This window comes from Bactrocera oleae, chromosome 3 (genome assembly GCF_042242935.1).
Source record: "Bactrocera oleae isolate idBacOlea1 chromosome 3, idBacOlea1, whole genome shotgun sequence".
Classification (NCBI taxonomy): domain Eukaryota; kingdom Metazoa; phylum Arthropoda; class Insecta; order Diptera; family Tephritidae; genus Bactrocera; species Bactrocera oleae.
In genome coordinates this window covers 31388325-31410810 of record NC_091537.1, presented here as the reverse complement: position 1 = coordinate 31410810, position 22486 = coordinate 31388325, and the positions used below count along the sequence as shown (strand labels likewise).

The 22486-nt window shown below is 32.2% G+C and overlaps 1 protein-coding gene across 3 annotated transcripts in view; it reads right to left on the bottom strand.

The window, feature by feature from the left end:
• Positions 1-16649: 16649 nt before the first annotated feature.
• LOC106624338 (lipase member H-B) overlaps positions 16650-22486 on the bottom strand; it is a 67768-nt gene continuing 61931 nt past the window's right edge. For 2 of the 3 annotated variants that reach the window (XM_070106359.1, XM_070106358.1), the window contains exons 7-8: positions 16954-17149; positions 16650-16887 (exon numbers count right to left, since the gene is read on the bottom strand). In XM_070106359.1, the coding sequence (XP_069962460.1) occupies positions 16827-16887; positions 16954-17149 (257 nt within the window). In that variant the 3' untranslated portion in view covers positions 16650-16826. Of the gene's footprint in view, positions 16888-16953; positions 17150-22486 lie in introns of those variants that run through there. The other variant, XM_070106360.1, reaches the window with a different exon arrangement.

Sequence of the window (22486 nt, the reverse complement as noted above, 5' to 3'; positions counted from 1 at the left end):
TTTAGGCAAGTTTATTAGTGTCATTACTTGTTTATCGACCAATATTCTTTCATTTTCATATCTAGATGTTAGAGCTTCCCAAGCCAAATTGAAATTGTCGTCATTTAGTGCGAACTGTTTGACTATGACGCCTGCTTGACCTTTTGTTTTGTATCGGAGGTGATGCAATTTCTGCGCTTTTGATAATTTTGGATGGTTGATATATACGGCAGTGAACATGTCCCGGAAGGACGGCCATTCTTCATAACCTCCATAAAATATTTCTGTGTCACATGCGGGCACCTCGAGATGGATGCTTGAACTTGCCTCTTGACTTAGAATTTGTGGCAGCTCTACTCTCGGATGTGGAGTAGGTGCAATCGCTTTTATTAGCTTTAATTGATCAGAAATTATAGCTTTTGTTTCTTCGTACTGGTCTAAGCAGTTTTCGTATAGACGAGTCCAAAAATTGTCAATATTTTGTTTTTTTTTATTTCCAATAACGATTCAGAGATGTCTTGAATCGGGGAAGATGAAAATCGAGTGCAGTATCGTGTTAATCTGTCACTCTCAGAAATGAATTTGGTGGCACAAATATTTTTGCCTTTTATTAGCTTTGTGGTAACCTGTCTTGGGCGTGTAGCTTCTGCAGGTGTAATTTGATTTTTATCGTCATTAACCATTTTTGTTATGTTATTTATTACTATATGTGTCAAAGTTAATTCAAATTTTCTCAGTGTAAACTGATTTAAACGCAGCAATAAATGATAATTAATACCGAATACTCTTTTACGTATACTTGTATACGAGTTTTTTTCGGACTAGATAAATATTTAAATGCGTAATAAATTTTTTAATTTGTATTTTATTTTAAATATTTTGTTGTGAGTGTAATTTAAATTTTCTTAATTTAATTATTAAGAATCGCACTTTTAATTTAACAATACTTTTATGTCCTTATGTTGGTGTATTTAGGTACACCCTAATACACGGACTTGTTAGTATATATTTATGTGCTCGTGAAAATGAGAGCTCGTTAAAGAGATCAATACACTTTGTACATAAGTATGCACGGATTGTTTGTGCGTATGTATGATTATTCTCTAATGCAATTGAGAGCTCGTTGAAGAGATCAATGTGCTTTTTTGTTTTTTTTTGTATACAATCCTACTTGTTGGTTACAAGGGGTATTGCCGGATAATTGACTATGAGGACTTTGAATATATGTAAATTTGTAAATATATATGTAACATATGAATGTAAGCATGTTGTTGGAAAAAATGTTTTTTTTGTATTTTGTTTTTAATAATTTTAATTTTTAATAAATTCGTTTATCATATATTTGTTTTATCGCCGTTTGATAATATTCGAAATTTATGATAATTGCTTATTGCTTTATTAAACACAGGGTATTGCTGGAGAAATTTGCAAGTATATACTTGAATTCGTTTTTGATTTTTGTTTCTTGATGGTGCATTTGAATACACGAAGCTAAGCATAAATAGGCATTGAATTATTGTTGTTCTTAATAATACATCTTTATGTTCGTATATATATATATTATATATTATATATATTTTACCGAACTGTTGTAGTTTGGTGAACGTATTTGTTATTATAGGTTCTATATATATAAAACTGTAATCTTTACATACATACCTATGTATATGCATGATAAAATAAAGGAATAGGAAACGATACGACTCACTTTGGGGTCCACCAAGGGGTTTTGGGGACAATATTGTATACCATATGTGTGTATGGTATACTTGTGTGTTGCTTTTTCCGCTTGTGGCTCTCTCCCAATTTCTGCTTCGCTGTGCTGATTTAGGCTGGTGTGGTTGTTGTTGTGTCCTTTTGAGGTGATTATGTTTTGTTTGTTAATTTTGACTCGCGCCCGTTCTTTTTTTTAATTATGTATGTATTTTTGTTGTGGTTTTGTTGCTATTCGCGCTCGTATGAAATTTTGTGTTATTTCGCGCCCGTTTTTTTTGATAATTGTTGTTTTTTACCTCTTGTACATATGTTTGTGTCACTCCACACTTTCTTCTTCTTTTTTTTTTAAATTAACTTTTTAACAATTTGTTTTTCTTCTTCTATGTGTATATGTATGTTAGTTCACTCCACAGCACATTTTAGTCACTTGTTATATATATATATATACATATTTTTTTTTTTTGTTCGTTTGCATGTATATATTAACGTTTAGCCACTTCACTTTTTTTTTGTTTTTTTTTGTTGTTACTCCATAGTGCCGCTCAATCCGGCTCGAAGGACCATGAATAATTAATTAATAAGTTAATTTTAACTTCACTCACCGTTGGCAAAATTTTTAAAAAAGGGAGTCGATTTAGCGGGTGCTCGCAGATCTGATCGCTAGCGAGTCGAAATGCTAAAAACCGGAAAGTTGATGTAGCGCTCAGGCCCGTACATTGTATAAATCTACAAGTAACTAATCCTAAGATTTTCACTAATACACACGCAAAAATATCCCACTTGGTACGGGTTGCCTCGAATATTCTACTACTAAAATCACACTTGGTACGGGTTGCCAACCTATATTCTGCTACTAAAGTCACACTTTGTACGGGTTGCCAACCAATATTCTACTACTAAAACGTTCAAATGACAGAAATATGCTATAGTGTGTTGCCGTGTTATGTTTTAAAATTAATAACTTTAAGAATGTTTTTATTCCATATTCAAATATTATTCGGTTGTTTTAATTCCTAAAGATTAAATTTACATAGTATTATTTAAATTATTATTTATTGTATTGAAATATTATTAAATGTTTCCGATTTTATCTTTTTTAACTTACATGTTTATGTTTTTGTGAGTGAAAATTCTTTTACCGGTTTAGTCTGTATTGCAACCGTCTATATTGCAACCTCAGAGGTGGTGAGGAAAAGCAATGGGAAAACTTTCGTTTAGCATCCCACGATTTCAGGGTTAAGAGGGGTATGGTTGGATAGAGGAGATTCTCCAGATCACGAATATATACAATTATTGCCGCCGGAAAATTATAGTTTTCGAGATATTTCCATTTTAAGTGCAAATTGTTAAACTGCAACCTTTTATTTAAAACTCTGTGTCAAAAAAAGGCATATTCGATCAGGTGATCACGGCTGATTCTTTGGCTACTTGTAGGCTTATACAATGATATATAGCGAATGAGAAATGGTATGTTGTGTTGTCCTGTGTGGTGTCATCTGGTGTGGGGGTGAAATTCCTAGAGTGTTCACAGGTGTGGTGTGTTTCATTAAGGCGTGTCAGTTTTACCCCAGTAGAGTGGTGCACTTGGAGGAGGGAGTTTAAACTCATTTAAACACCACTGAAAAATTATAGTTAACAACTAGAATGATCAGCTTCTGGAATGTTAATATAATATATAATATCAATATGGAATATTAAAACTGTAAGACGCAAACATCCGAAAAGACTTTCCTTTTGTTTTTCACTTAAATGCAATAAATGGATGTATCGCTCTATATCTGCCTCTCTTGCTCTCGAACTCAAAACATCGACGCATCGAATGTATTCAACGGAATCTCGCATCAACTAACGCCGTAATCCGATTGCGCCGCACTCGTGATACCATTCCAAGGATGACATGATGCGAAACTCTCACATTTTCGATGATTTTTCTGCTATTCTCTTTCCCTGATTATTAAAATCAGGGAATTTCGAATAGCTGATGTCAAAAAAGGCGGGATGCCAGAAATAAACCCGGTAAAAATAGCTAAGAAAAGCAGTGCGAAACGAAATTTCAAGGAACGACACAAATACTTTTGAATAACGTGCAATACTTTTGAATAACGTGCAACTAAATTTTATTTGTTAATTTAATTTAAAACGTTCATTATAAAACCATGATCTTTTATTATTTTGTACTTGTATTGTTTCTTTGTTATAATTTTTTTTATTTATATGCTTTTTTTATGTTATATGATTTTTGAAAAATTTTATAATATAAATACAAGTATATAGGGATGTAGGGACGGAGCACCTAAAAATAATATCGAAATGCAAAATACCCACAAATTTTTTTTATAATACCCAATCCATTTTCGTTCGACAGTGGCATGATTGGCAAATGTTATAAAAAATGTGGGTTTTGACAGCTCTCTCTCGATTCAAAGAGTCTCGCATCATTTCACCCTTGACCATTCGGCCTTCTTAATTACTGATCGGTCAAATCATTTGTTGTGGCGTTCTAGCCCATCTACGACTACGCGATAACATAGTACAAATGAAATAGTTAAGCAGTAAAATGTACCGATTTTCTAATTACCGAACTGCCTAACTTCATTTTTCATAGAGTTTCGTTTCACGTTGTCAAATAGCAATTGTCCACATATCAAACTGATTCTATATTAAAAAAAAATTAATCAATATTTTTTACAAATTTTGAAATTTTATTCGATAATTTGCCAATTAAATTAACTTTATTATTATATAAATTTAAAAATAAATATATATTTCTTTTGAAATTAAATTCTTGTATCAAATGTTAATTTCTTGTTTGAAGTTTATAATTTTTAAAACAAGAATTTACTTGCTACCGGCAAGTAAGATTACCCTTTAACCAAGAAAAAAATTCTTATGACAAGAAAATTCCTTTCTTGATCTTTAAGTAGTCCCCCTCAGTGTAAATTTATGTAGATGAAAAAAACACATCACTGAGCCTTGACGATTTAGCGCAGTGGCGTGCAACTCTGCTTCATACAGAGAAATCGTGGGCTCGATCCCGACAGACGCTAAATTCTTTTCAAGAGCAACAATGCTTAGAAATTAATTTTCTAACTTCTGAAAGCCCAAAAAATATTATTTTTGAAAATTCAAAATTTTATTTTCTTCCGACAAAAATTCTTGAGCTAAGACAAAACTATTCTCGACACAAGAAAATTTACTTGAGCCAAGACACAAGTTTATTAGATCAAGAATCTTAAATTTCTCAGGACATGAAAATATACTTGAATCAAGGAAAAAAAATTTACTTCAATCAAGAAAAGGAATTAAAAGACAATTTTTTATTTAATTCAAGTAAATCGTTTTTTCTCTGTGCATAGATGAAAACTTATAGTAATTATTAGTGAACAAAATATGTAAAAGTATCTTAATTTCAATGCTAATATCGGATCACTGCTGCGATATTCTGAAAGTTCATAATGATTTAAGGATATTTTTTAAAGCGTTTAGCAGCTGTTCATAAATAGAAAAGTTAAAGTATTTACTATATTGTCTGGAGTACTGGAGTCAAAGACTTTAATTCCTGTCCCTTTTACAACTTGTCTTCTCTGTACAAATGTGAATTTTTTTTATTCCGAAAATCGTAATAAAAAATTTTCGACCCAAATTTGCCGCCCCTTAAAATTTGCCGCCTGCTGATAAATCCGCCGCTGCATATGCGCATAAAATACGATAAGTAAATGAAAGAAATATGCTCACTTTGTAGGGTATAAGGTTTGTACATATAAGTATATATGCCTGTGCGTTTTGTGCCAATTCCTGTGCTTCTTCTCCAGCTGCTTACAAGTATGGTAGTATTGTTGTTTTATGTTTAAAAATTCGCGCCGGTTTGTTCTTGTTTTATGTTTTGTGCTTAGATTTCGCACCCGGTTGTTGAATTTTTTTTGTTTAAAATGTTTGAAAATTTTGATTTGGTTGACACTCACTCTGTTTTTGTGTGTTTTCGCTTCACCTCTTTTTTTGTGCTTTTCTTTTTGGGTATATATGTTTGTTGATACAAGGTGCGTTCTAAAGTAAACAGTAAAAAAGTAACAAAGTAAACTCTAGTGGCGCCATCTATATGTCGACTAGTGCGTTAGAATCTGCTATCCTTTATCGACTTCCAGTAAAAATTTTATGACATTTCATCTATTGGAAATGAAGTTATTGCGTTTTAAGTGTCAGTATGTTTTTGTCATCGGTGCGAAAATGAGCTTCGAACAAAGAGCCAACATTAAATTTTGTTTTAAAATTGGTAAAGCTTTTACCGAAACGTTTCAATTGATGAAACAAGTTTATGGCGATGATTGAACATCCCGTAGCAGAGTGCACGAATGGTTTCAACGTTTTCAAAGTGGTCGTGAGGACATAAATGAGAAATGAGCCGAAACCCAAAAATTCGCGTCTGGAGAAGTCAAAAGTGAAGACAATGCTGATTTGTTTTTATGATTCCAAGGGTATTGTCCACAGAGAATTTGTTCCTCCCGGCGAAAACTTTAATGCGGTATTCTACCTGGGAGTTTTGAAGCGTTTGGTGTGCCGTATTCGACGTGTTCGGCCCGAATTTCGCGAAGATGGAAGTTGGCGTTTGTTGCACGATAATGCGCCGTCTTATCGATCGACGCTTGTGGCCTATTATTTGACCAAAACTCACATTTTAACAATCAACCACTCCCCGTGTTCACCTGATATGGCACCGTGCGACTTCTATCTTTTCGGAAAAATGCATTTGCCGATGAAAGGAAAGCGTTATGCAGACGTTGAGGCCATTCAAAAGGCTTGCACCGGCATACTGGCGGCCATACCGGGCAACGAGCTAAAACACTCGTTCCACATGCTTTCCGCTTTATATTATATATATATACAAAAGCACTGTTGTGTGCAGCTGTTCAATCGGATACGTTTAAGCGAATGCCGTGCGGGCGATGATCCTGTCCTTTTTGTTAAGTTCGTGTGTGCTGTTCTCAAATGTTGAATTTGGTTTTTTTTGTTTAGTAGGGGGGAGCATCGAAAGCCGTAGTGCGGAACCACCTAATTAAGTATTACTTCGCAGGAGTGATAAGACATTTGAGTCTCCTCTATGCTACGGATGTCTCAGTTTGGTCATCATTGAGGCTGCCGCTTCGCTGACAGCTATGTAGTTCTCAGTGGACTGACACATGAGTGTCGTAAAATTTTCCACCGAAAAACTACCACCGAGTGTAATTTTAATTTTTTCCCTTATAATTACAAAACGAGGGCTTGTTCAGAGTCTTCTATGCACTCTGTACACGTCGGACAGTTCGGACTAGTGTCGCGATAGAATCTATACAGGTAGCTTCTGAAGCACCCATGTTCACTTAATATTTGGGTAAGGTGGAAGTCCAGGTCCCCCGTTAAGGATTTTATACGCTTTAGTCGAGGTGTATTCTAGGTGCTCCTTTAATTTAAGCTTTGAGTCTATTATTACTCCCAGGTACTTTACTTGTAGATGTAGGTGTGATTGAATCTCACACTATCCTATGGTGAGAGATATTCTTTCCTCCACTTTCTTAGTACTTATTAGGAGGACTTCTGTCTTGCGCTCAGCCAGTACTACGCTCCTTGAAAATTGCGGTGTGGTGTGGTGCGTCATATGTGGTGAAAACCTGTGAGTGTTCACAGGTGTGGTGTGCGAAAGTTTTTGCCGGAGAGAGTGGTGGTCCTGAGCTTAGCTCATTTTTGGAAATGTATTGAAAGCTATGCCGATTTTTCAAAACCATTAACAAAACATTTGCTAGGGGAAAACGGAAAAAATTCCCAATATCTCTCAAAAAAGAAAATGATACACCTTTATCAAGATGGAATGGTTGCTTGTGAAATGTTGAAAAACTTACTATCTCAACAGGTGGAATTAAGACAACCTAACTATAATAAAAAAGTTATTTTGATTACCGATGAATCAAATTTATCTTTGGGTGCTGTGTTATCACAGGAAGGTAAACCCATTATATTCATTTCAAAAACATTAAATTCCACTGTATTAAACTATGCAACTAATGAGAAAGAATTGTTTGCCATAGTGTGGGCTTTAAAAGCATTACGTAATTATTTATATGGTGTAAGTGATTTGGAAATACCTATTGAATATCAACTTTGTCATTTGCCATTTCTGAAAACAAACCCAAATATAACAGTTAAAAGATGGAGAGCATTTATTGAAAAACTTTCTCCAAAAATAATTCACAAACCAGAGGCAACAAGAAGTTGCTGGCGCGTTGTTAAGGCAAATGCTAAATAATTTAAGCAGTTTTGGAGAGTCAAGCGACTCAAGTCATACACTAATAAATACACAATATTTTGTGGAAAGGAGCGATGAATATCAGATTTATGGAAAAAAAACATTAAATAATTTTAAACAACAAATAGTAATAGAGCAAAAATAACGGGAATATACTGTACAGTTGAAGATTTTATGAAATAATTTTGAAAGAAGCTTTTTCCACAATCAAATTTTTATACTCTTTTATTTCAGGTCGGTGAACTTAAATGTACCCTCAGTTTATTTCTTGTAGCAGTACAGGTACTTCTTGAAATATTGTTACTCGGCTTACTTGAATTACTTTTTAGGGCAATTAGTGGTGACTATATGTTTAGAGAATGCCGTTTAAATGCGTCTGATTCTATAAAAAAAGGCTTATTTGGACTACTTTGGAAAAACTGACATACGTCGATCTAAAAGTGATAAATTTTTTTCGGGTCAACAAGGAGGATATACCAAATACCCTTGTTTAATGTGCTTATGCTATGATAGCCGAGCCAAAACCTTTAAGAGTGAATTTAGTAATGGGTAGTATGAATGTTATAAATGCCCCTCTAGTAGCCAGACACCGTATTATATTACCCCCTCTTCATATAAAGTTAGGTCCGATAAAACAGTTTGCAAAAGTAGTATAAAAATGTCGGTCCTACCCCATTTGGTGAAAGAAAACAGTTCACCAGGATAGGCAGGTAGGATCCCCCACTTAAAGTAAAAGTGTATAAACATTTTTTGAAACCACATAAATAAAGTGTATGAGAATTTTTTGAAAGCACATTTTGTTGATATTTTTAATTTAAGTGCAAGTTTGTATGTAAATTTTTATATTTTTGCGGCAATCGATTGATTACAATAAACCTCAACCACTTATGCACTTTAGAATTAAGTTTTAATGGTTTGAGTCCAAATCGCTATCGACCATTTGAATCTCTATTCGGACCATACAATGTGTCAACATTTTAAGATCTTTAAGCAATTTTATGTTTTGTAATAGTGAATGGGGGAGAGTAAGCTTCGTCTTCATTTAGTTGATTTTTAGATTGACGTTTTACAAATTTATGTCTTTCCCACAAATCAGGATCTTCTTCGATTCTTCTTAAAATATTATTTTATTAAAATATTATTTTAAGTTGGAGAAGTATTATCATTATACGTTTTAGCTTGATTTAGGTTTCCTAAAATCCTTTTAAGTAATTGTTAATCGTTTGGTTTACTAGTAATATATGGTTCTGGTCGTTCGCAATTATTCATATAATTTATTTTTTGTTTAACGCTAACTACTTTATTTAATTTTTGTTTTTTATCAAAATACTGTTCATTAATGATATAAACAGCTTTACGTCTTTCTGGTTTATTATCAAATAGTTTAGCTTTCATTACATTGCTTTGTGTAGCTGCTTTAGTAATTCATCATCATGAGGTTTACTTGGAATATACGATGCTGGCCTTTCGGGGTCATTCTTAAAATTAATTTTTGTTTGACGCTAACAACCTTATCTAATTTTTGTTCTTTATCAAAGCATTCTTCATTAATGATATTAAACTTTCCTGGTCTAAGATAAATATTTGCTAATACAGCCATTTGATTATTTAACATGATCCTTAATGAGTGAGTGTATAACTGTATAAAATTATCAAAATATATTCGATATTGACCATTGTTTATAGGATTATCTTTACTTATAACAACAAAACCGTATTCATTTAAGACTCGACACAAATTCTTAAAAATGATTTGTATAACATAACTCCAATAACATGGTCATTATAGATATGCTTAAGATTCATTTCATCTTGCTTGAACACAATAATCATGTTTGCAGTATCACGAATTAAGTGTTTAGGAATTTTTGTATAAGTTTGACATAAATAAAAATAATCAATGTACTTTGTTTTCCACGTATTACATCATCGAATATAAAAATTAAGTCCGGTTTGACTTCAGTGGGCTTGATAACATCAAAAAGCCTTTTTAGATAGATGTATTTCGGCTGATATAATGATTTTGAATAAATGTATATATTTCGGAAATTAGGCCCATTTGGGCTTTCAATTAAACTGGGCATAACATTAGTTTTTTCACCATTTGATTAAAAGTGAACTATGTCTAGTAACATTTTTAACATTTGTATAATTGTCAGCATTATTTAACTTAAGTTGGAGACGTTGTTTAACTACTTTCATTTTGTTTACTAGATTTAAAGTAATATAAACCATCACTTTTATAATAAAGACATCATTTAAGACCCATATTATTAAGAAAAAAACAAAAATCACCTAATGGGACCAATACATAAAAAGATTGGACAGGGTTTTGTAAATAATTTAATTAATTCTTTGCCTATTGAACTTCATTTACCCGGATATCAATTTTGTGGTCCTGGAACAAAACTCTGACAACGGCAAAATATATAAATATCAGACATCAAGCTGATAAAGTTTTATCTGAGAAAGCTTGGCAGCGTGTTACATCTAAGGACAGTGATTTCAAAGAACGAGCAAACCCTTGGTTCGTTACAAATGCAATGAAAGCAAAACTCAAATTGGGAATGGGTATTAAAAGTAAGAAAATAAGTACATCTAAATGTAAAATAACGTAAAAAGGTGAAAAACGAAAAAGTATCATCTAACAAATTTTTTTGATGGCAGTTAAAAAAGGTATCAACATGCTTAACAAAAAGAAGGCGCAGTCATTTTATGAGACTTACAATTTCTCAGGATGCTATAATATCTAGCTTTAAAAATAAAAAAATTTACATACCGAGAATAATTCCAGTCCCAAAAATTGGTGGAACTTTAACACTACTTCCTATTTTAACGGCGTTATGTGCACTTGGTGGTATAGCATCTGGTGGATCAGCTATAGCAAAAGTTTTGAATGACGTCGGGAATGAAAAGGAGCAGTTGGCTGAGGCTAGTCGCCATAATAGATAAATGGAATCAATCGCTATGGGGAGGGGTTTATTCCTCAATCCATAAAAAAGGGGATATGGTTTACAATATATTTACGACCCTATCCAAAAAACGAATTAAAAAGCTACCCTAAGGGTCGTTAACAGACTTAATTTAATGAAATATTGCAAACATCTTAAAAATTTCAGGGGAATTTTTATGCGAAATTCTTAACCGAATAAACCGACATCTCAAGAATGTGGGATTCTTAACATAGATGATGTTGATGGTCCTGGTATTCATTGGGTAGCGTACTATAAAAGCAAAAATTATAAAGAATAGTTTGATAGTTTTGGAAACAAAAATTTAACACAGTAATATGAGGTCAATTATGTTTAAAATTTTTATTTAATAAAAAATAAATATTGTAAAATATAAACTGTTTATTTCGTTTTTCTTTTTTTCTTTCTTATATTACATAATAAAGTACTACTAATATAATGATTCAAAATGACCATAAGCATAAGTATCAATACAATTTTCCCGTACAATTTACAACAGGTTTTATGGGAATATCTCCTAAACCGCTAATGCTATAATATAAAAATTCACTGGAAGCAAATTTTAGCACCTCTATTGACGGTGTGAAAATAGGTGAAATCGGGTGACAAGCCCGCCCACTCCCAAGCGCGATAAACCAAGCACTAAACACGCCAGAGACATTAAATTTTATCTCTGGGATGGTATGAGATGACTTTGTAGTAACTGTGTTCAAAATTAGTCAGTGGGCGTGGTACCGCCCACTTTTAGGTGGAAACCCATATCTTGGGATCTGCTTAACCGATTTATACCAAATTCGGTGCCTAACGTTCTTTTCATATTTTTATGTTATAGTGCGAAAATGGGCGAAATCGGATTACAACCACGCCTATTTCCCATATAACACCATTTTCAATTCCATCTGATTCTTTCACTTTCCACTATGCATATCAAGCAACAATGATTATATCGGGGTAAAACTTTGCGAGAATAATACGTTTAAAGTATGCCACCTTGTGACCAAAAATTGTCTAAATCGAACCAAAACTGTTCAAGCCCCTAAGTACTAAATATATGGACCCCAGTACCTATAGTTGACTTTCTACCGAAAATATCAGTCAATCCACAAAGAAATCTCAAACGAGTATACCATTTGACATTGCGAGAGTATAAAATGTTCGGTTACATCCGAACTTAGCCCTTCCTTCCTTGTTATATTTCTCTTTGATATAATCATAATGGAAACTATACATTTTAAATTTAGAAAGTTCTAAAATGGTGAAAGCTGTGGAAATTTGGTTTTGCGATTAAGGCTCTAGCACCTAATTTTTTTCTACCGCTTCTTCCGATACTAGTATTATTCCAATATTGTACTAATATATTTACTCTTTTATCTACATTCTCCATAGTTTTCCCATACACCGCATAATTTAATAATTTAAAGAAATTTTCTTCAAACTTATTTGCTGATAATGTTCTATGATAGTTATTTAAATCAATCTCCTCTAGGTTTTCAACCCATTCAAAATTATTATGAGGGATATATTGTGACATAGCACAACCATATAAATTATTAACATCTAAAAAAATTATATAATTTGAAAGCTTAGTCGCATCGTAATCACTTAAATATTTATTGTTAGCAATTGAATACCGTTTACAACATTGAAAAATACCTCCCCTAATCCCCGACAAAATAAAATTATGCATGTTTTCATCAGTCAACAATTCTATTTCTATTTTACTTGTAGTTATTTTAAGCATTTCATCCCAAGATAATTCTGGAGATGTAGAATATTGACATGGGTCTAGTCGATAAATTCCTTTACATAAATTTTATAAAATTTTAAAAAATGCCACTGAGGAGTAGCACATCTACTTTTAAATATAACAACAAATAATCTAATAAAATGGAACAATTAAATGTTTACCAAACATTTTGTGCATGCTGATAATCATCGATACTACATGACTCATTTGTTAATTTATTAAAGAAATATGAACGAAATGGTAGTTGTGTTTCGTTGAGACGTTCTTCTGAATCTAAGTAGTCATATGGGAAAATACTTTTACGTTTCACTAAATGTTATTTGTAAATCAATATTAGCATTATTATTTAAATTCTTAGATAAATTATCTAAACTAGAAGGCATGAATCTAAATGAATCTAAAAACCGAAGTTCAATGATATTTTATCATTAACCTTAATTTTCTTTGATATCGAAATATACAATTCTTTGTTTAAAGAAATAATGTTTATATCCCTCTTAACAGACGACGACTCTTTTATAAATAGATCACAATCATATTTCGATAAATTATGAAAAAATATTGGAATAAAATTTGCTATCTGATATTCTAAATTACATTTTCTATGTGACGGGCCTCTATATTCACCAGTTAAATGACAATGGTCTGCTACCCTATCATTTAATAAAAGTTCCATTCCACAAATGACAGACTATATCCTCTTTTTGACGTCTACGTTGGTTGACAGTTAATTTAAGTATTCTAACTGGTTTACTCAAATATAGATTGTAAATATCTAAAACATCATTTAAAGTACATTTAAAAATATGTTTTGGAGCATCAATACCGCTATATATTATAACGATTCAGTTGGTTATTATACGAACACTTAATAAAATAACAATCAGCATAATGAATGTTCTTGTACATCTTGAGTACATGTGTTAACTAAGCGTAAGAGACAACGACCTGTAAAGATAATACAAGATAAGGGTTCTCCACAAAAAGTCACCCAACTAAAAGCTAACATTGCAAATGTAAATAATTGTATTGATCTTTGTGAATTAACACCAGCAGCAGTTCCTATAAAGGGGAGTTTAGACACTAAAGGGTTCATAACTGTTGGAAATTTTATTTTAAATAGTAAGATGAAAGAAGATCCCTCATTTGAAGTTAATTTTAAAAATGATGGAGATATTCAAATATTAAAATTTTTAATACAACAGTGGTTTGATGCTTTAGAATGCAATCAAACTTCAACAAAAAAACATAATATTAGCTGTGAAGTTGAATGGATCCGTAAAGATAAACTTCTTAAAGAACTTTTAGGAATTGTATATAATTATAAATATAAAGGAATTGTTACATTTACCCATACTAAGCTCTTACAAAAAAGCTTATATGTATTTATTCAATTTAGTTGTAACAAATGTTTTATTTATAAATGTTCAAATGTTTTAAAATAATATATAAATATACAAACGAAAAATATAATAAAAAAAAATTTAAAAAAATCTGTTTCTTTTATTATTACACATTCATCAAAATTGACTGTATATACAAACTTGCACTTAAATTAAAAATATCAACAAAATGTGCTTTTAAAAAGTTCTCATGCACTTTTATCATACGAAAAGAAAAAAGTCCCACCACACCCACACACACACACACTTTACAAACTATAAAAGTAAAGCAAATCGGCAAAATATACACTTCTGGTCACGCATATATATGTGTATGTATATATTTTTCCTTTCACCAAGGGGGGTAGGAGCCTCATTTTGCTACTACTTGTAAAAGCTCTAAACAAGGAAGGGGAATGTTTTAAAAATATCCGTAAAATATTTCCGAAATTGAGCACTGAAAAAATTAAGGCTAATATTTTTGCCGGCCCTCAAATCAAATCAAATTTTTATTAGTTCAATAAAGGACCAACTTTTTACTGATTGTAATGCAGATAATTAAATCCGCATGGATTGAAATTATTTGGGTTGCGCAAAATTTCTTCGGAAACAAAAAGTCTCTAGACTACATTCAACAAATTGAGCAGCTCATGTTGCACTTCCAAAGACTAGTAGTGTAACATGAGCATCAAGATGCACTTCCTCTTCAGCCATTTAGACCGCTTCTCAGAAAATTAGGCAACTTAAGCGCAGAAAAAGGAAAACGTTTTCTCGGGATATTCGCACTGTGAAAGGGCGATACCAGGGTCGTTGGAATACAAATATAATGGCTGATTACTGCTGAAGCATTCAAAACAAGACTGATGTTTCTACTCATGCAAGACAGCCATAAAAGAATTTTTTTATGTTAAGTAAGAGCAATATATGTATTCTTTAATTCTAAAATTATAGTATTTTTGGCTAAAAATGAAATATGTTCATATGAAATGGAAAAAGTCGAAAACTAGAGCTGCTAGAGAAAAATTACAGATTTGGAATCAGCGTGGCAAAATCATACACAATCGGGTAAAAAACTTCATAAAACAAAGCTACTGTTTTCCAGTGTAATAGGGCGGATAAAAATTATAGGGAAGTTTTGGCACAAATTAGGTAACAATATTATTGACCGTTAATGATGAAACAATTTAAACAATATGTGAAAAATTGTAACATATGTAATAATAACAAATACAAAAGATACTCGAAACTAATTCCAATAGGAGAAGCACCAATACCTGAAAAATAAGGAAAACAACTCCTTGTAGAAATTTGTTTCGCAGAAAAACTAATATTTCTTACATGTATAGATTCTTATTCTAAATATCTAGTTCTGAGACATATTGAAGACAAATTCAATCTAGAAGGTAAAGTTTTGGAACTTTTACAAACATTTCCAAATGATAAAAGTATAGTTATAGATAATGAGCCAGGCTTAAGTACAATACAGTTCAAGTCTTTGATGTAAAGGTTAAAAATACAAATTTATTATTGCACAGCACGCTACAGTATTAGCAATGGTCAAGTAGAAATACTTCATCCAACTCTAATAGAAATTTTTAGATGTTTAAAACAAGAACACAGCTTAATAAGAAGTTTTGAGTCAATTTTAAGAGCAGTTCAACAATATAATAAAATAATTCATTCAGTAGTAGATAAAAAACCGTGTACTATTTTATTTAATGAAGTAATTTACGAAAATATGAAAGATATGTTAAAAAATGCTCAAAAAAAATGTAAGAGCACCAAAACCAAACAAGGATTCAAAAAAATTTTAATAGAGAAGAAGTTATATACGAAAAAATACAATATATATGGATAGAAATAAATTAAATCACAAATAAAAACAAGTAAAAAAGATCTAGCTCGGTTGTAACCAAACATTTTATACTCTTGCAAGCCGGGGAAATACCCTCAAGTGCTGGCAATACTATATATTAAGAAATGTAGCGAAAAAAATTCAACTTCATTGTTCGACGAAATGGTCAATGGATTACAATCAAATTTGGTACCATATTAACTTGTTTTAAAATTCATAGTTCCTTTAGTTATATTACTAAACTACTATATAATACTAATGGTACAAAAAAAAGAAGCAAATGAATCAATAATAACTATAAAATACGGTGCCATAATAAAACCGGGGAAACACAATGTTATTAATCACAAAATTTATACACAATAGGAGTTTACTTAATAACTTTTTCGATTCATGTAAGAATAGATAACAAAACATATGAAAATACTACAAGGAAAATTGTGAACTATTTAAGTATTTATACTAACTCTCATAAAACAGGAGAAAAAATGGAATTCTATTTGGTGGTCATTTACTAAGATAATATTATATTAATAAGCATAATTGCATACTTTATGCATAAATTAATTATTGTATATACATTAACTTCAAAATTAATACAAGAAATTTTAATAAATTTGTAAAATCAAATAAATAGAAATAGCATACACTTCCTAGAATGTAAGCCTGGCTTTTTATCTAGACTTAAGGAAAGTAATGTATAAAAATAAGTGAAATAATGATATAGCAGTTCAGTCGCTTATTAGCTTCAAAAGCTTTAAGTCAAATATTTTTATTTTAAATAGCTTTCCGGTCAACGCCGCTAATTTAAGTTGCGTACAATTACATAATTTCATGGTTATCTTATAATATCTTAAATATAATATTATATACACGCACACAACGATGATTGTACTGAATTTTAGTCATTGAATGGACAATGTTTTACAAACGGCATGTCGATGCAGTAACAACCTCTCGCGCTGTATTAAAAATATAATTACTATGCATAAATGTGTATTAAAAGTAAAAATTTATTCAATACATACTCGTCAGGGGCATCATTGCCAATATTATATTCTTGCGTTTGTGTAATAACTCCAAAAGAATTTTTCCCACTAAACGGTAAAAGTTTAGACGATTCTCTACATCCATTTGGGCAGGAAACACCAACAAATTTTTTATGTTTGAACATAGCACTAGCGAGGAAGCAAATGCTTAAAAAATGCGAGCAACGGGATCGTCCTAGGGAATGGAAGTTTGAAGTCAAATAGTTTTATATTTTTTATTATTCACTATAGTATATGATGGTTAGCCCATTAGTGCGCAGACGAAACTAGTAAAGGTAGAATTATGAAATTTGGAAAGTGACCTTATTTTAAGCTAAATAAAGAAATATATATGTACTCCCATCATTTGGAAAATTAATTATTTTACTTTTACAGAGCGTCCTTTATTAAGGTCAACGCGCATGGAATACCATTCATATTGAATAAATATGTATATTAGAGGATGTGTTTACTTGTAATTTTATTTAAATTTACATTAAGCTCGTATTTACATTACGGAATGTCATAATGCATTCTTTTGGATGAAGCGGGCGTTGACATTTTACGCAAACGTACTTAGATTTTTTGCCACAGTAGGGCATTGAATCAACCCAATTTCTATGTCCATCGAAACTGGCATCAATCATCGCTGATAGAATTCATCCTCTCCACTCCATACTTCTCCAACAATGATCTGGATAATTCCCTTTAAAAATTTAATAGGCTTCACAAATACAAAGGTTCCTTACACTAACTTGATTCCGATAGTTCAATTTGTATGGCAGCTTTATGATATAGTGATCTGATATCAACAATTTCTTCGGAGAATACATTGTTGCCTTAAACAATAGCTGGTGCCTAATTTCGTGAAGGTACCTCGTCAAATGAAAAAGTTTTCCATGCAAGCACTTTACTCCAATTGTTAAGTTTGTATGGCAGCTATATTCTATAGTGGTCCGATATCGTTCCGACAAATGACCAGCTTTTTAGTGAGGAAAGGATAGGTGCAAAATTTTAGGTCGATAGCTTAAAAACTGAGGGACTAGTTTGCATATATACAGACAGACAGACAGACGGACGTTACAAACTTCGTGGCATACTTAATATACCCTGTTCAGGGTATAAAAAGAGGACAGTACCACATATGTTGCCTCATTCGGGATATCGAGATCATACATTGACCTTTTCGTCTAAAAAGTCCACACCACCCATACCTTTATTGTAGTTAGCGTACATTTGTGGTTGAGCGGTACTAATTTTTTCTTTTTTTTCTTTTGACCATCGAAGACATGTGGTTCCTTCTACGGTATCAAATGTTGTAAACAATACAACTATTTGATTATCTTTCCATGCGCATACTAAAACCCCAGAATTATTATCGTATCGATAATCATAAGTTTCACGACCATCTGTTTTCATATTTTGTTTTTTTTTTTCGTTTCTAAGAATGATATGATATTAATTTGTAGGACGAAAAAAAGCGATTCAAATATATTTTGTGACCAAGGTTTGGCGGTAAATTGTTGTTTATAATCAATTCCATTGCAACTGATACACCTATTCCAAGAGAGGAGGACGACTCATTGGGATTGGGATTTTTTCCAGTATAAATAATAAAATTAAATAAATTGTCATTCCTGCTGCATATCGCCCAAACCTTATATCCAAACTGACTTGGCTAACCTCGAATGAATTGCTTAGCAAAGTGTTTGCTATGGTATGGTATCATACATTCATCGATAAATACATTTTCTGATAAATCGCCGTATTTCAGGAATGCTTCATTCATCGTTAATTACACTACTTAAAAAAATTTATACTTTATTTCTTTGTCACATGAAAAGTAATATGAAAATTTGAAGGGCCACTAAACAATAATATGTGAAAGAAAAAAAATTTACACGTCAGGTTTTAAGGAAACATATATTTTCTTAAAAAGTACAAAAATTTGGTCCATTTGAAAATGAAATTTCTTAATATAGAAAAAATATTTATGATTTTCGTAAATATTTGGCTTCTGGAATATCTTTTTTAAGTCTCCAACAATAATCTGCTAGCATTCCTGAGCTCCATTTCCCTTGATAGCGCCACTCCATTAAGGAAATATGCTGATGGAACCTCTCGCCTTGTTCGTCGCTCACAACACTCAAATTTGCCGGAAAGAAATAAAAATGAGAGTCTAGAATATGTATCTTTAAGGGCATATTACACCCCAAAGCTTTATATGACATTATAAGTTCATTTATTAAGTCTTTGTAGTTTTCCGATTTATGGTTTGCTAGAAATATTTGGACAACGTTCATATAAAATTTTCAGGCGAGTATTTCCTAATTATTCAGTTTTGCTTCGAAGCTCTTATCCTTTATAAGTTGCCGTATTTGTGAACCTATAAATATTACCTCCTTAATTTTTGCCTCGCCAAGTTTCGTTAGAATTTCTCTATTAAATATACAAATCCATTATCCTGATTTTCTGATCAATTTGGAGGCTTTGGCACATACAGTTCGGCACTATGTAGTATAAGTTTGTGGGCCGAAGACAAGTTTGGATACTGGGTAGTATGTTTGGACTTGGTTGTAATGCTTTGGTTTGAGTCAAACAAAAATAAAAATCCCTTACATGATCCTTCAATTCAGTCGAAATTATTGGCATAACAAATTATTAAAACCAAATCAATCTAATTAGGGTACACCAACATAAACAAACATAATTTCAAAGTTCATGTGACAGTGTTTACCAGTGTTATTGGTTGTAATTTGTATTCATCAAACGATGCATACAAAAATATTTAACTTTTCCGCAGCGTTATTTTTTAAGGCCTCTATGCTCTAATGGGTTAAGCTAAAAATAGTATACATATGGATTGATTCATACTTTTTCAGATTAAACGTATGCCACGTATCAGGATTCACAACCATTTATGTTTTTAATGTTAAAGTGTATTCAATGATTTCGATATTTCATTAAATAAAAAGTGTAATGTCGATATTAAGTCATAGTATGTGTCGTGGAATGACTTTATCATTATTGCATAATTATTTCTCACAGTTTTAAAAATACCCACAATAAACATAAATTTCTTTACATTGGCAAAGGTTCTTTTACACTTTGAAACCGTGTCTTGTAATGCAAAAATTTCAGAAAGTCTGGTCAATATTACCCCAACTCCCATATGCTACTTATAATGATTTTCGTTATTCTAATAAGTTTTATGGCGAATATGTCACATAATATACAACGTTGTTTCAAAATATATTCTCGAGTATACCTGAGTCATGTCAAAAAGAATGCAATCAGCCCGTCCCTTTTTCTGATTTCAAGATTTAATCGATTAATGGATGTTTAATTTTTTCGAAACATTTTTTATTGTAAAGCTTTGCCAGCACCTGAAGGAATTTTTCGGGCTTTGATTCTTGCAAGCAAGAGCAAATAAGAGTATAAAATGTTTGGTTACACTTGAACTTAACCCTTTCTTACTTGTTTTAAATAACTTCATTAAAACGACTGTATAACTATTCCATTCGATTAACTTCCATCATATATACATACGCTTGCTACATCGTAAAAATGCCACGACAGTGTTCTAACGACCACGACAGTTTTTTATATGTGTAATTAATTGAACAGTGCAATTTAGACTATTTTGGATTTCCTGTGTGGAATCAAGATAAATCCTGCGTTTCACATAAATATTGTGTAAAATGTGTGGTGGTTATTAGGTTGGGCTAAATAAGACATATGCCGTGTGCTACACCATATCTCCTAAACCATTCAAGATATAATAACCAAGTTCGCTCAGGGTAGATCTTTTTAGTAACCGTACCCGCTCGACCGATTTAAAATTTCGGTACGTAGCATTATTCTGACATTCCTATGTCGCAGTGCGAAAATTGGCGAAATCAAACTACAATCACGCCTAATTCACAATTTTAAATTTCATCTGATACTCTCATTTTTCAGTATACAAATTGAATATATCGGGACAAAACTTTGCACACCTTTGAAGTGTGCCAGCTTATGTCCAAATATTGTTCAAATCGGATCAAAACTATGCAATTCCCAGGTACCGAATATATGGACCCCAGTTGCTATTGCGAACTTTTTATAGAAAATATTGGTCAATCTATGGGATATATTATAGAAACTCAAAGAGAATCTTTATCTGATAAGAATATGCCCGTGTACCAAAAATGGGTTGAATCGGATCAATAATTAACTCAGTCCCCATGTACCTAATAGAAAAATTTTTGAACTTCCGGCTGACTTTATACCGCAAATATCGGTCCATATGTAAGTCATCTGAATGAAATTGAAAGATAATGATTTTCTAATAACAATGCATAGTTGTGCATAAAACGGATAAAATCGCGTAAAAACTTGGCCCAGCCCCCATATAACTAATATCAGGAGTTTAAAACCTCCGGTTGTCTTTATCCCGCATATACTGGTGATGGTATGTGAGGTACCTTATTAAAACTCCGAATTCATCTTTTTCTGTTAATAAAATGTGGCAATAAATACCTCCCCTATCTCTCATATATCTAATATAAGACTTTCAAACTTCCGGTTGGCTTTAAACCGTATATATCAGTCAATATGTAAGACATCTTAAAAAAATTAACTGAAAGTATAATATTGGACATACTATCGTTTAATGCCGAAAATATGTGATATTGGACTACGAATCAGCCAAACATCCATATACTACATATAATAATTTTCGTTATTCTAACAAACACTATGCTAAATATGTCGATCAGTGAATGAGTTATATAACGGGTGTTTTTTTCGAGGTATAGAACTTTAAGTTGGCATTACTGTTCAAGATGGCGACCGATTTAACAGCTGTCAAGTGATTTATTCCCGAACAGCGCTTGCAAATAGTGCAATTTTATTTCGAAAATAATGGTTCTGTGCGGAATTCATATCGCGCACTACGTTCATTCATCGTTGACAATTTTTTTTAGCGATGAAGCGCACTTCTGGTTGAATGGCTACGTCAACAAACAAACCTGCCGCATTTGGAGTGAAGCTAATCTTCAAGTGTATGTCTAAGAAAAATCACATCCAGAAAAACTGACTGTTTGGTACGCTTTATGGGCTGGAGGAATCATTGGTCCGTATTTCTTCAAAAACGATGATGGTCAGAACGTTACAGTCAATGGTGATCGGTATAGAGCCATGATTACTAACTTTTTCATTAATGAAATGAACAACCTTGATGTCCAGGAGCTGTGGTTCCAACAAGACGGCGCAACATGTCACACAGCTCGTGCCACAATCGATTTATTGAAAGACACGTTTGATGACCGCCTAATTTCACGTTTTGGACTTGTGAATTAGCCTCCAAGATCTTGTTATTTAAGACCGCTAACCCCCACTTTCTGTGGGGTTATGTAAAGTCATTGGCTTAACCATTTAGACAGAAATGTTGGAAAAAGTCATCGAAAATTGGACGTCCAGATTGCTTATCTTTCGTATAAATAAAATTCATGCCAATCGAATAATCCATCGTTGTTTTATTGCAATGTAA